General features: G+C 42.9%; 1 protein-coding gene across 1 annotated transcript in view; it reads left to right on the top strand.

Annotated features, from left to right (window-relative positions):
• Positions 1-14,228, top strand: part of LOC114014820 (uncharacterized) — a 66,281-nt gene that overhangs the window by 51,783 nt on the left and 270 nt on the right. The window contains exons 3-5 of the mRNA XM_027799815.2: positions 9,525-9,675; positions 10,078-10,119; positions 13,246-14,070. Of these exons, the coding sequence (XP_027655616.1) occupies positions 9,525-9,675; positions 10,078-10,119; positions 13,246-13,412 (360 nt within the window). The 3' untranslated portion in view covers positions 13,413-14,070. The remainder of the gene's footprint in view (positions 1-9,524; positions 9,676-10,077; positions 10,120-13,245; positions 14,071-14,228) is intronic.

Consider the following 14,228-nt stretch of genomic DNA (forward strand, 5'->3'; position numbering starts at 1 on the left):
TGGCTGAGGAGTGAAAGTGGAAGTAAGGAGGTTTAGGAGCCCTGTCACCCCAACACAGTCAGGGTAGTATCTCCTCTGAGCCATGGTTCTATAAACACTGGTTGGTTTTGTATCTCTGAGATAACCAGGTCAATTAAATTCATGATATACTTGAAGGGAGCGTGAACTCTTGGCAGGAGGAACTCCAAGCCTTTACTTGCAATGGCCTTCAAGGGCAAGTAATTACACCTCGCTCAGTTTATGTGTCAATATTTCACAGTGAGATACCTCTCTACTGAGTGTATAGGTACTCTGCCCTTTAAGATTAGCTCAGGGGAGGAGGACTGATTGCTTCTCCTCTAGAAAGTTCATATTCCCCAATACTGTCAGAGGATCTTTATTTCTCTTCCAACTAAGCCAAGTGGTATGAGTTCAGTGAATTACAATAAGCGAGACACTCCCTAGTGCTATTTTCAGTCACTTATCAGATTAGATCAAGTTGCCCTTTCCTTTGAAATGAAAGTAATCTATTACGTGTTTGTTGCACTCTCTGTGTAACTAAGTCGAGAAAATCAGTATCATGGCAGTCATTTCAGTGTTGTGCTTATTATTGCTAATGCACTATGTTCTGTCATTGAGAGAGTTCCGAGATGTGGATTCTTGAGATGCTGATGACAGAGGGCTCTTGAGTTAAAAGGTGAAAAGCAAAGGAGCAGAAAGGAGGGTGCTGGCATTATCTGACAAAATTTGCTAAAAGTAATTTTTTTGATCAAACAGCATTTGGGCACTGCTGATTGCATTCATTCTGTTCTGTTATTCATACATACGTACATCCATCCATCTTAAATTTTATTTTGAATCTATGTGCACATCCTTTTTGATCTGTTGTTGGGTTGAAGATGTACTCATTAAAAAAACTAAAAATCCACTTAGCACTTGATTCAAAGAATCTATCACCAATATTCGAGTGAGCGGAGGTTATCTTTAGTCGGCAGCGCTGGGTACATGAGGGATCGCTCCTCCAAAGTCATGCACACCAAGGGAACCTTTCAGCCCCCTCTTTATACAAGTCACTCATGTCTATTCATTAACTTTCCGGGAACTCATTAACATTTCTCACACCTGGACAATTAGCACATTCCTATTCAAGGACCTAGTATATCTTCAAGTTAACAACATTAACATATCTTGTGCCTGGACAATTAGCACACTCCCTATATCACCCATTTAAGGATTTAGTACATCCTCAAGTCAACAATAAGGGTCTTCTCAGATAAACATGAGCACACCTTTAAATAAATCATATATGGCCCATTATTCACACTCCATGAAAGACAACTGATAGCTTCCATCCACTGGAACCATATTGAATGCCATTCCTCATCCTGGCATCTCAGAGGAAGCTTTTGGGATGCTTTGTTGTCCTAGTCTTTAGAAATTTATTAGGCAACAAGTCATTAGCTTACTGGCTTTTCATCTACATACCAAATGTTCCCTATCTGGGCCCTTTTCCTTTTGATCTCATGCCCTGGGTGTAGGGCCTTGTCACTCTCCTGTTACTTGTGATTTCCCCAGGGATAGTGGGGGGTGTGTGTTGTGTGCCCTGCTTTGGATTCTTTATGTACATTTTATGAAAGCAAACTGAAATAGAAAAAGTTTTTTTATAGGAGACAGGAGGCACAGAGTGCCTGGAACCTCACCCTAAAATGGGGTGAGTCCCAGCTTGACCCGGAGGGCTGCCTATTTGTCTCCTTTTTTGAAAAAACAAACAAACAAACAAACAACCCCCAAACTGTTCACATTTCCCTACATTATCTGCTTCCCAACAGCGATAACATTTCAGAGTGCTGCAGAATAGACATACATTGACTATTCTAGTTAGCTTTGTTGTGTAATTGTAAGAGGAAAAAACCCAACCAAACAAAAAATCTACATCTGAACAGCAAAGTACGTTGGGTGGAAAAGCAACCTGGAATTCAAGATTGTTGTAAAGCAATAAAGACACCACCATGGATTGCAGTAGTCCTTCTTCACATCCCTCCTGTTAATCAGCTCTGTCTTCCTTATTCCTTTTCCTACACTCATTGGGCAATCTGATGGTTTGCTCTCCTTACCTGGTGCTTTTTGGATGGAAGGCACAGTTCAGCTTTCATCTGAAGATGCTGAGTCCTATTTCTCTCTCTCTTTTTTCTTCACATCCTTTAATACTCTTGGTGGTTGCCATTCCTTAATCTTTTTTCTTCCTTTTTTGCAAGTCTCCTGGGATATTTAGTTCCTTTTCATGCAGCTAAGAATATGCACCAAAGAGCTTGGATTTAGATATTAAGGTAAATCATTTAATACAGATACATGAGGAGGTAATGTTTATCAGAGGTACATTTGTTTTCCACTGAGAGAAGAAGCTTCTGAAAATCAGCTTTTAAAATTTTAATAGATTATTCCTACTTTATGGAAAACATGGATGGGTCTCTTTCTAATGGGTTTGTAACAAAGGAGATGTGTGTGAGACAGATAGAAGAGGGCGATAAAGTGAAGCCTTGCCTCCCCTTTCCCTTCCCTTTCCCCTTCCCCTTCCTCTTTCTCTTTCTTTTTCTCTTTCTCTTTCTTTCTCTTTCCCTTTTTCTTTTTCTTTTCCTTTTTCTTTTTATCTTTTTTTTTCCTTTTCTTTTTCTTTTCCCCAAAACAGTCAAAGAATATCCAAATGTGAAAAGTTCAATTAAGATTTGAAAAGCATATATAGACACACACAGGCCGCACCTCCTGACTTCTATCTGAACTCACCTCAAATGCAGAGCCTTCTAGAACCTGGCAGTTGAATCATATATCCTTGACAGCAGGCAGATGAGGATAGTTTTCCTGTAGTACGGCTGGATACTTGGATGATCTTTCTTGTCACTGGTCAGGAGTATGTCAGGTGTTACTGTAAGTACCAGCACCTGGGCACAGAAGTCATCGCTGGGTTCTGGTGCTTGGAGCAGGGGATGAACCGCAGTCTGGTCCCTCTCTGGCTCCATGTTACCACCTCTGGGACAGTGGCAGCTTGCACCATCAGGTCCATACTGTAAAATGGCAGCCCAACCTAAATGCCTCCAGCCTCTCTCCTTGGGGTGCAGGGCTGCCACCAGGCAGCACCACAGATCAGAGCAGGCTGCATGGGCTCCCTGGAAGAGCAGGTGGGGGACATGGAGGTGGCTTGCCCAGTCCGGTGGTACCCTGAACCCTCTGTAAGTGGATGTGTGCTTGTCCTTGTGCTGCTGGCTACAGCAAGGTGGGATACACCGCTTGCCTGTCCCCAGCACGCCTCTTGGTACCTCCACCCTGTGCCTGAAGTTCTGCTTGGGTCCGCGCTGTGAGGGTGCTCACAAGCCTGAGCTTGAGCATAGGCCTGGGTTTGTGCTGCACAGGGCAGGTAAAGGAGGTGCTGGAGCACGGAGTCGCAGTGGGCACTCTCCCCTGCAGAAATCGTGCCAGGGAGGCCAGCAGTGTCCTCTGTTCTCACATGCGTGTTCCCTACAGCTATAGGAGCTGTGAGGTGACAGGGTCAAGAGGAGGTTAGGTCCAGAGAAGGCTAGCATTACAGATGGTACAGGAATTAGTTCTCACCTGCCATTAGGTATGAAGTGATGGGAAGTGATGAGTGTAGTTAGTGGCGGGCTATGACAAAGTGGATGAAGTAAGGAAGGTGGTTACATTAAGGCTAGGAGGTCTGGCAGTTTGGGTGAGTGTACTTGTTCTTGGCTCAGTTAAAAGCCCTTTTCGAAGCTATAGTTACTGATGACATGCTTCTCTGGTGGATGAGCAGAACCTTCTGAAAGGTTTTGGAGAAAACCCCCCAGTAATTGCCATGACCTACCCATAGCAGGGGATCCTTCCAGGACAAACAGGTGAAATGGAAAGGCAAAGGCTGGCTCTCTTCAACCTCTGACATATTCACTATTGCTATACAAGGCACTCTGCAGAAATTGAGTTAGTATAGGGGTAACTTCCATCTGTTTTGTGCGGAAAAAAACCAGGGTATGATTCAGTTCCTGTCTTGGATTAGAGCAGATGGCCCAGGTTTGAACCGATACTTTACTTTTAAAAAAAAATAAATCACGCAGTTATTCCTACAAGTTTGTTTCTTCTTTCACAAGGCTGGAAACTGGGTGTGAATTCCAGGGAAAGGGTTAAGTGTATCAGGAGATTGTCAGCCATTGGTCTGACTTTAAAACAAGGTGCTGGAGGGCATATCTTAACTTGACTTGTTGCATTGTTAATTTACAGTTTGGGTGTGGAGGGACCTGCCTTCCCTTCTTTGTAATCTATGCAGGTGTGCACAGGACTTCAAAGCTGGTTGCAGTGGATCTTATGTCCGTGAGAAAGCCTCGGCTGAACAAAAATGTGCTGGGAGATGTGAACCCCAGCTCCCTTGTGCAACTGCCTGCAAGTCAGTTTGTAAATGTGGATTTCTGCTGGGTATTGGTTATACAAAGGGCCTTCTCCGTAGGCCACAAGTCCCCCACTGCAGATTTTAGGTCTTACACTACCGTGAGATTTTAAAATTATTTTTAAAAATGTGAAATCACATAAGAACACTAGTCACTTGCTCTAATTTTTTTTCTCTGCTTCCAGATGACTTGTGAAATATTCCGGTTTTCTACCAGTGTTTTAATTAGCAGTATTTTGAGGTATCTCAGAGGAGAGAATTTTAACCCAAAAACTGATCACAGACTTTTCACGCTGATAATTCACTAGTGATTATTTGTCATGTCAAACTGGGCAGCCAAAAACTATTCTACTGGGCTGGGCTGGTTGGCTAAAGCTCTTTAAACCTGGTGTAACTCAATTGCACAGAAACAGCTCATTGTGAGTGGTGAAGCACAAGTGCTCCTGCTCTCCCAGACCCTGTGTGCAGTTGGAATTTGAGGGAAGTGGAACTTGTGGTGGGTTTGGTGGAGCAGGGTCTGCAGTTTTGACTGTACAGGTACCTCACCATTAACATCTTGCAGCTGAGCAGAGCAGAGATCAGTCTTTCCCATTTTTTCTCCACAAGCTGGAGGAAAAAGAATTACTAAGCACCGCCCCCCCCCCTTAACATTAGTATAGAAAAGTTGACAAGGAGATTGCGTGTCAGTGAAACTGTACCTCACAAATTTTGCCAATTTACTTAATGACTCCAGTACTTCATTGTTGCTTATTATTGTGATCACAATTGTGGAAAGAATGATAGAGATTGATTCCTTATGGCTCTGCTTTGTTCAGTGGTTTCTTTTATAGCTTTCTCTGTCCATTTTATGTTTTCACTAATCAATTTTTTGGACGTCCCCGAATGAAATTCAGCATTGCTCTATAGGGGAGGGTACTACAGCTGCAGTTGTACAGTGGGGAACACTCTGTCAGTGGTTTTTAGGTTTTTGACATTTGGCTTTGATGCAGAGTGAGACTTGCACCTTTCAAATGCTTTTGGGGAAGCACAACAAGGGTAGCAGTCTCTGACGGCCAGGTAGGCTGGTACACTGTCGTGCTGTGGATGACTGGTGAGGCACAAGGTGTCTGAAGATGGCCGTGAAATGCTTATTGGCTCCAGCTGCTGTTAATGCCTGACTGCAGACATGGCTGAGAGCTGGCAAGAATTGCCAGTATTTTTAAATAAAATGTTTCTAGCTATAACAGTAAAATTATGAGTTTGTCAAGCAATTGTTTTATATAATTTTATATTTATATCCTCTTTCTGCAATTCCCCTCATCTCCTAACCACCAAAGACTAAAGGAATACAGAATGGCTTGGGGATTTTTCCTTTGCTTGTTTTGCAGAGGTCATGAGGCCCTTGTAAAAAAGCTATGGTAGTGTTTGCAGTCCTCTTTTGGGACAGCAAAGGTCCACACTGAACTTCTGGCTTTACTACATTCAAATACATGGGCTTTTCCTTGTCCAGGGAAGGAACTAAAGCCCATGATATATGTATCTCAGGTGAATATTCAATGTACCGAGCTATTAAGTCTCTCCTGTAGGAGCAGTTACATTTTGAATTAAATATTCGTTAGGCCAGAAAGAGAGAGGAGTTACTCTTTCACCAGCATTCAACCATAAAATGTCCCTGAACCCTCTGCTGTTAATATTCACCCCATTATTCGTGGATGGGACTGACGAACAGATTCCTTGATCTACCCAGTATGCCTTATTCTTGTAAAAATGGTGTTCTTACTGTCTTTGACTCTTTGAGAGTGTACAGGCATTACATCATGCTAAATAGATTTAAGAATGTGATTTCTGTGAACGGGAGCTTAAATCATTGACCAACTTACTGTGGAATTTTATGGAAGCCTTAAAGGTGGTCAGGAGCAGACCTTTAAGTGGAAACTCAGCATGGAAAGCAGAGCCACATGCAGCTGAAATGACAGCCTTAGAGTTTGCAGATGTTATCACTAAACTGCTTTGGAACAAGAAAAGACTGCCTGGAAAGATAAACTGTGTATTAGGCTCCATAGCTTGGTCTGTTGAGGGACTTGGGTTTATCACAAACCCCTACATTAAATGGTGCAGATCATTAAATGCTGCAGATGTCCTGGGTGGGAGAGATCACAGCTGGTGGCCAGGGTGGGTGTGTGCAGCCCGCCTGGGAGGGTGCCCAGCCTCCAATTGTGCATGTTCTTATCTGTTACTTGCTGCTGCCGGTGTCAGATGAACACAAGTTGTCTCATTTTAAAGGAGAAGTCTGATGCAAATGACTGTGTGACCTTTGCACAGGAAAATACTTGCACGAAAATACTTGCACATCCCTGATTTTTTCTTAAGCTAGAACAAAAAATAAAAAGATGAGAAGGGGAATTAAGAAGAAGATACATAAAGTAACAAATGTGAGAGAGGAACCAAGAGAGAAAAGAACAAAAAGGAAATTGACGTTGGTAACTACAGCAGGTCATTTACTCCCGAATTGTTACCCATTTATGCCAGAGCTGTAAAGCTAATAGCTTTTTTGTTGAAATAAGTTGCTTATTCTCCTGTCCAATGGTTGTTAACTGGCTTCTAAATATGAGGACTAGGCAGAGTATCAAGCTACAATTAAAAATAAGAATAAATTAAGGCTTGCCAATTACAGCACTGAATATCCCTGTGGCCAGCAGAGACATTAACGTTTTTTCTTGTGTCTGCAGTTGAGATGAATGAACAGTATGTCTTTTTCTCTTATCCTGCTCTCAGAGATGGCCAGAAGAGAAAGGGTCCCAGCTGAGGCAGCAGAGAGCAGTCAAAGAAACAGTAAAGCCTGTGAGGAAAGGTAACAAGTGAAGTTACGGAGCGAGTCAAACAAGAATCCCTTTTTAAATGGGATCCTGGACTGAAGACACAGGCAGTATGCTGCAACGTGAATGCGGCAGCAGAACTTTTCTGTGCCTGCGAAGAAGAGCATTCATGTGCATACCAAGGAACACAGATTTTTTGGATTTAGGAACAGAATTTCGTTAGGTAAGCTGAGTAGAGATAAAGATGCAGATGAAGAGCATTGGCAGAGGTAGAGTCAATACAAGAAGAGTACCGGGCATGGACTACAGGGGCCAGTGGATCAGTCCTGGGGGATCTGCCCTTTAGATCATTTCTACTCTATTTCAGGGCATGTCCAGAAGTGTGACAGACCCCGCTGGTCTCAGCAGCTCCAAGGACACTGAGCACATGTGGCCACAACTGATTAGGGTATCTTAGCAGATGAGCATCTTCTGCTGGCTGCGTTATTTATTCCTTCGCTCACCAGCAGTTGCACACAGATCAAAAGGAGTGGAAGTCCATCTCACTGTGGAGAAGTCTCCATCTTTCTTTGCAATTCCCTAGGGTGAACTGCACTTTGTGGTAACCTGCACACTTGCTGCCCTCTCCCAGCAACCCCTCTTGGCTATGCCTGTCCAGGCTGCTGTGGAGAAACCCCTCAGCTAGGGTCAACCCAGGCACATCTCATATTTAAAAATAATTAACAGATGTTGTTCATACCCCCATGAGATTTTCTGAAAGGTTTTGCAGACAAAAATCAGCAGTGGATGATGTCAATTACACGGAATAATATTAAAGTTATAGACACAGTTTCCCACTGGGAAGTGGAAGATGATATGCCTTTAAAACATTTAACAAGTCATTGTCCTCTCTGCTGTGAGTAGCCAGCCTATCTGTGGAATGTGTTTTCACAAGGTATAGACCTCTGTTAGACGGGAAACTTATTTTAGTACTCAGTTTCCATTATGTGACCCCTTTGACCATTTGGGAATTGGCCATGTGTGAAGATAGGAAATGCAAAATGAAGTGCATTAGGGGAGCAGCCAAACTCCAGACCTTCTCTTCTCCAGGCTTCTTCTGTGGCTGTGTGTAAGGCAGGACCCGAGGGTCAGGAGCTGCAGTGCTCACCTTTGGTTTTGTTCGTGCTGGCAGAATGCTTTGATTCTGAGTGAGAATGTTTTGACAGAGGAAAAAAATATTCCATCAGAGGCAACTAAGTTTCAGGAAAAAAAACCCAAACCCAACAAAACCCAAAAATGAGTAATAGGATTCTTATGCATAGCTAATTTTCCAGTGGAGAAAATAAAGTAAAACTGATTTTTTTTTGAGCAATTTTGGGTACCACAAGTCAAAATGAACAGAAGATTTAGACCTTTAATTTTCAGGAAATCGGCATAAATTAGGAACCTAAAATCAGAATTAAGGACCTTAGTGTTTTTTCTAATGTGGGTCTATGCACATAAACCCATAAACAGACAATGGCAGAGACTATCCTGATTCCAAGGTAGGGACACTTGTTTTTCTCTTTATCTCTAGTGGCTTCACTGGTTTTACTGGACTTCAAACATCCTGCGAAAATGGTGTGGTCAAATTGAAGCACTTTCAGAGGGCACACAGCTGCCTCAACTACTGTTGTCACAGCCCTGGTCCCCACTGTCCAGTTGAGCTCAATCTAATTCTAAGTCTTGTTTAATAATGAACAGTGATTTATTATGTTTGATTCCATGGGCCTTATACCTCCATGAGCTTGCATGCTGCAAGGTCCTCCCAACATGCTTGCAGTTTTCACCCAACTGTAGCTGGCCGCATGCTTACAGAGCTGGAAGAATCATCTGGCGTAGTTATTGGCTCTGCCTTCTAATTTCTTTCTGTGAACGGGTCCCTGGCTTGGATTCAGGCCACAGCCCAGTACCAATGGAATGAAAAATAATAGATTTCTTTTACGAAAATGCTTCCTTCCTACATAACAGACAGGCTTCTTAACTCCCTCTGCATCCCACACTTTAAGTGGAAATTGGGATTGCCATCTAGTCCCAGCTCCTGGGAGATTTTTTCTAAAAGTTTTTTTATGATTTAAAATTATTATTTATATATATATAAAATTATTTTAAAGGTTATTTTATTATTATTAAAAAGGTTATTAAATTATTTTTATTCTCTAGTTTTCCTTCCATGCCTTTTCTCGTTATTTTAGAGCTCTGTGTTGCTAGTAACTGTGAAGCCATGGTTACTCGAAAATGGGATTTTTTTGGGCTTCTGTTTCTACCATGTTGGATAATAGGGTGAAAACTGCCTTTTCTCACAGCAAGGGACTGAATGCGCATCTTGGGATCTCTGCAAGGTGTCCCCTTCACTGAGGCATATGGAGGCAATACACACTCACCTCCTGAGAACACCGGGTTGCTGCTTCCTCCAGCCAGGACTGCACAGCCAAGGAGAAGGTGGGCTGATCATGGGTGTGTAGACCTGCGAGAAAGCCCAGGGAAAACTCTGGACTACGGCAGCTCTAAGTACCTGTCAGAACTAGCTAACCAAAAACCTATTTCAAAAGTTTTTTCTTATGGAATTCTGCATCCTGAAGACAGTAACATATACAATAGCAGCAGTAAAAAATTCACATCACAACAGCAACTCATAAAACTTATTCAAATTAAATGAGAAATAAAAGCAATGCTGAATGGTTATTTAAAAATGCAGTAAACAGGAAGGCATACGTATTTTTTATTATCCCAGCGCTTCAATAAGTAAATAAAAAAAGTATCTGCGTGATAGTACTGCCAGGTTTTATTCCCCTGCTACCAGGTCAGGACCTCATGATCTCTTCAAGACTTTGATTAATAATATTTTATGCTTTCCAGGTGAAGGTGTTGCATACCATGAAGTGGTCCGGTCTCCAGAAGGTAGAAATCCCAAGACATTCACATGTGCTGTAGAGCAAGGTTGCATGTTTGCTTGTCTGAGGAATCTCCTGAATGGTCAACTGAGCATCAGGGATTTTTTTGTTTAAATTCCACTAAATTAAAAAAAAAAAATCCTCTTTTTATTTTTTAAATAAACAGAACTTTAGTCAAAAAAGTATTGAGGAAAAGTAAGAGGAGGAAAAAATGCAGCTAGGATATATGTAACGTTCTGTAATGCATCAGCAGTGACAGCAGAGTCACAACTCCTTCACCTGCAAGTGACAGACCCCATCAGCTGTGTTACAGAAATAACAGGGAGAAAGGAAACAGGCTCAGGATATTTCACCATGATGTCTGGTTCCAGCACTACTACAGTTACCACGGGGAGAGGATGATTAATTGAACCTAGTGCTAGCAGCTCATATGGGCAGCAGCGAGGCTTTGGCAGTCTCAAGGGCAGCCTCCCAGAGTCCCAAAAAGCTATTCAAGGAGAAAAAAAATGACTTTGCCCTTTTGCGCCTGGAATCCGGATGTCTGGCAGAGGGGGCAGGGGCGGAAGGGAGTTGCAGCTCTGCATTGTCCTTCGCTGTTCACATTGCTGACACACCCCGATATCCTTCTGCTGTGCAGATCCCTTTCAGCTGCCTGGTCTTAGCACCTTTGGCTATAGGAAGGGCTGAATGCTTTCCTACATAATGCCCCGGCAGTCCCCTCCCTACTGCTCCAGCCGAAGAAATCTCATGTTTAGAACACTTTCTAAAATATGCAGGCTTGATATTAGTCGTGAATTTGAGGGTCTCCCTGCTTTAGACTTTTTCCTAACTTGCTTTACTTGGGCTCCCTCACCTTTGCACATCCATGTTGTGTTACTGCCAGAGCCTCCTGAGTTGTTTTGCTGTTACAGGTGCTGGAGAGCTGCTCACCCACCACCCACTCGTGCTTTTTCCCTCCCTCCCTCCCTCCCTCCATCCCCGGGATCTGTGTCCTGCACAATTCTGACTGACTGCAGCATTTGATCTCCTGTGTGGTCCTCCCTGCTCCTCCAGGTCCCTCGCTGGCATCGCTCCAGCCCTGCTCCAGTTCTTGATGGTCACCAAGATATTGACTTCTAGGTTAATTATTTCTGAGCATTCGGGGTCTTCTGGGTAGGGGTTGCAAGCTGGGGAGGCCCTGAAGAACATTTTAGTTCTGTGTACACCTCAAGTGAAGGAGAGAACCCCCACACCCACAGGTGAGTTGTGCATGACGAGACAACTGGGGTCAGGGCTCTGCAGCTCCAGTGGCAGCATCTCACTGCTGATCAACTTGAAACACATTTTTGTACACAAGTCATGGGAACATACAGCAACACTGATGGAAATGAGCTGATGAAGGTTTAGTTTTAAGCCATATTTTGTTCAGGGTTTCTAAGGCGTGGTTGCAAATATAATTCTTTGCCCTTGGCTGTGGAAGGGCTTATGAATTGCACTAACCACTGCTTACAATCACATTTTTCCCTTGCTGAGCAAGGGTGTGGGGGGAGTTTGCTAAAGAGGCTCCATCAAAGTGAAAACGCCATCACTCATTTTCAGCCAAAAGAAAAGCAGTGCTGCCCATGGCCCCTCAAAGGCTGGCTGTGGTTCTGCAGCTGGCTGCTGCTGCTCAAGTTGGGTATCCCACCACCGGCCAATGCAGGCTTCCTGCTGCTATGCACTCCAGGCAGACACACCAAATCCCCCATGCTGAGCATGAGATGAGAATTTTTTGGTCCCATCTCATGCTCTCTTCCCTTGTTTGCTTGCATCTCATACATTTGGGTTACAGTGACACCACCATCTTACTGCACAGCCATCTGCTGGGACCTGCTGGGGTCGTTTAGGATCTTGGGTCTGTTTAAGATGGAAGTAGTTCTGCACAGAGCAGTGATGGGGACATGGGCAAACATACTGTAACACTTGCTCTTGAATGCATCCAATCATTTAAATGAGTATCTTTGCTCCCCTGTTTTCTAGGTTGCTGGTTTTCCTTTAGGTTCTCTCTCTGTTACAGCATTACTCTGCAAAATTTCACATCTCACTTCACATCCTCACATGTTTTTTTGGCCATTCATAGCAGTGAGCAGTGTCAGCCTGTGGATTTAAGTGTCAGTAAATGCAATTTTTTTTCAGTCTGTGATCTGTAGTGCCATGAGGATATTTCTGTGTGGGGCAGTTTCAATGGCCAACTCCCTTTAATAGTCATTATTTATAGAAGTCCTGCCATGAGACACACTCTTTTACCCCTACTTTTTATATTTCCTTTCATATTTTTGTTTAACATGTTTTCAGGACACTCTTTCAGCAAACCAAACAGATAGGGTAAATAAATGAAAGGTGACCTTTATGCACAAGGAAAGAGTTCTCATGAATTGCAGGAAGTAATACACTATATGGGAAAAGCACCTCCTGCTCTTTTTTTGTTGTGGTTTTTTTTTTTTTTTTATGTACAGCATTTTCCCCAAACTCCATAACTGTAAACCAGAGCCTTAAGTACCAGCCAGAAGCAGACTCCTGAGTATTTCATATTATTCAGCTTTGCACAGTTTCCTGCCTTTGTCCTTAGACAAAAGGCTGCAGTCTATTAAATTAATCTGCTCAATTTGAAATGAAGGCCATATTAAATAGCCTTCACTGTGCATTTCTATAGATAGAAAATGCTTTGAGGGTTATCGAATGCCTGCTGCAGCCATCTACTGCTACTTGGTATAAGTAAATGCCTATTTAACCAGGCTTTGAAATGGGATATGATTGACAGAATAGCATTACTCTTTCCATATCCTCATTTCCATTATTTCACCCATCCACTGTGTTTTTCTAAAAAAAAAAAAAATTCTAAAGCCCTAAAATCCAGACTCCAACTTCCAAGATATACCTCCCAGGCCTTCTCTTCTCCTTCACCATCTCCAGCACCTCCCTGATCTCCTTTGCTCACACACTCCCACTTCCCAATAATCTGGATCTTCTCTTACAACTGCTTTGCATTACAGACATTAATTTACTTCCAGTCGTACTGTTTTTCTTCATCTTGTGATTGTTGTCTTGGTGTCTGGCTAAACCAGCCCAGCTCCACCTGCCAAAATTTTATGCCAAGCATATCCTTTCTTTTCAGATAAAATGGCAGAAGCGCCGCCCCGCTCCCAGGCTGGTGGGACGGGGCTCTCATCTATGTGTCCCTGTGAGCACTGGATACCAGGAATTGGCTGCTTGTGCCGCTCCCTCCCTGCCTCTGGTAGAATGTGTTTCATCTCCTTTTTCACCCTCCTAAAAGCCAAATGATGTTTGCGGAAACCCTTATCTTTCCCTTTTCCCCATATCTGTGTTGTCAAGGGTAGAGCTTGTTGAAGTACTGCCTCTGGGAAACTAGGTTTTTTGGCTAGGTTAACCTTCTTTTCTGACTTAGTCCTCCCATTTGTTATTCATGATGTGAGCAGAGAGAGAGGTGTAAGGCTAGGCTTCACAGTAGAGAATATTCACCATATAGTCACTCATGCTGCTTGTTTATCAGAAGCATGTATTGTTTATATAAAGAGCTAGGATGTCTGATCCTTGATAAGGTGCTCTGCTTTCTACTGAGAATGAAATTGTAGATGAGAATCACATTCACAAAAAACCTCCAAGCCCAAAAATGGAGTGGTGGAAAATGAGGAATAAATAATGTGCTTTTAGTATGAAGTTTGAAGGCATGCTTTTACCATCCATCCGACACACACCTACATGTAAGCAGCAGCAAGGACAAAAGCAGCAAGGCATATCTGTGAAAATATCACAAACAACTCTGACACCTTCCAGAGGCACTATACCGTTATGACTTGCTATAACATTTCCAAAATTTTTCCTCCTTGACTTTTACCAAGTGGCATCCTGACCCACATACACCTGTATGCAAGTCAGGTCCGTGAGAACCACGCATACCACTGGTCACTAACTTAGGTAAGTTTTCCTCATACTTAGCATCTACTTCCCAGACATACTAACGTGAGGCAACTGAGAGAAAGCGGCAGTTGGTCTTGGTATATAAGATTTTCTAAAACATTTTCAAATCATCTTCTCAATGTGTACATATAATAACCATACTTTCCTGGACTCATTTGT

Source organism: Falco cherrug, chromosome 1 (genome assembly GCF_023634085.1).
Source record: "Falco cherrug isolate bFalChe1 chromosome 1, bFalChe1.pri, whole genome shotgun sequence".
Taxonomy (NCBI): Eukaryota; Metazoa; Chordata; class Aves; order Falconiformes; family Falconidae; genus Falco; species Falco cherrug.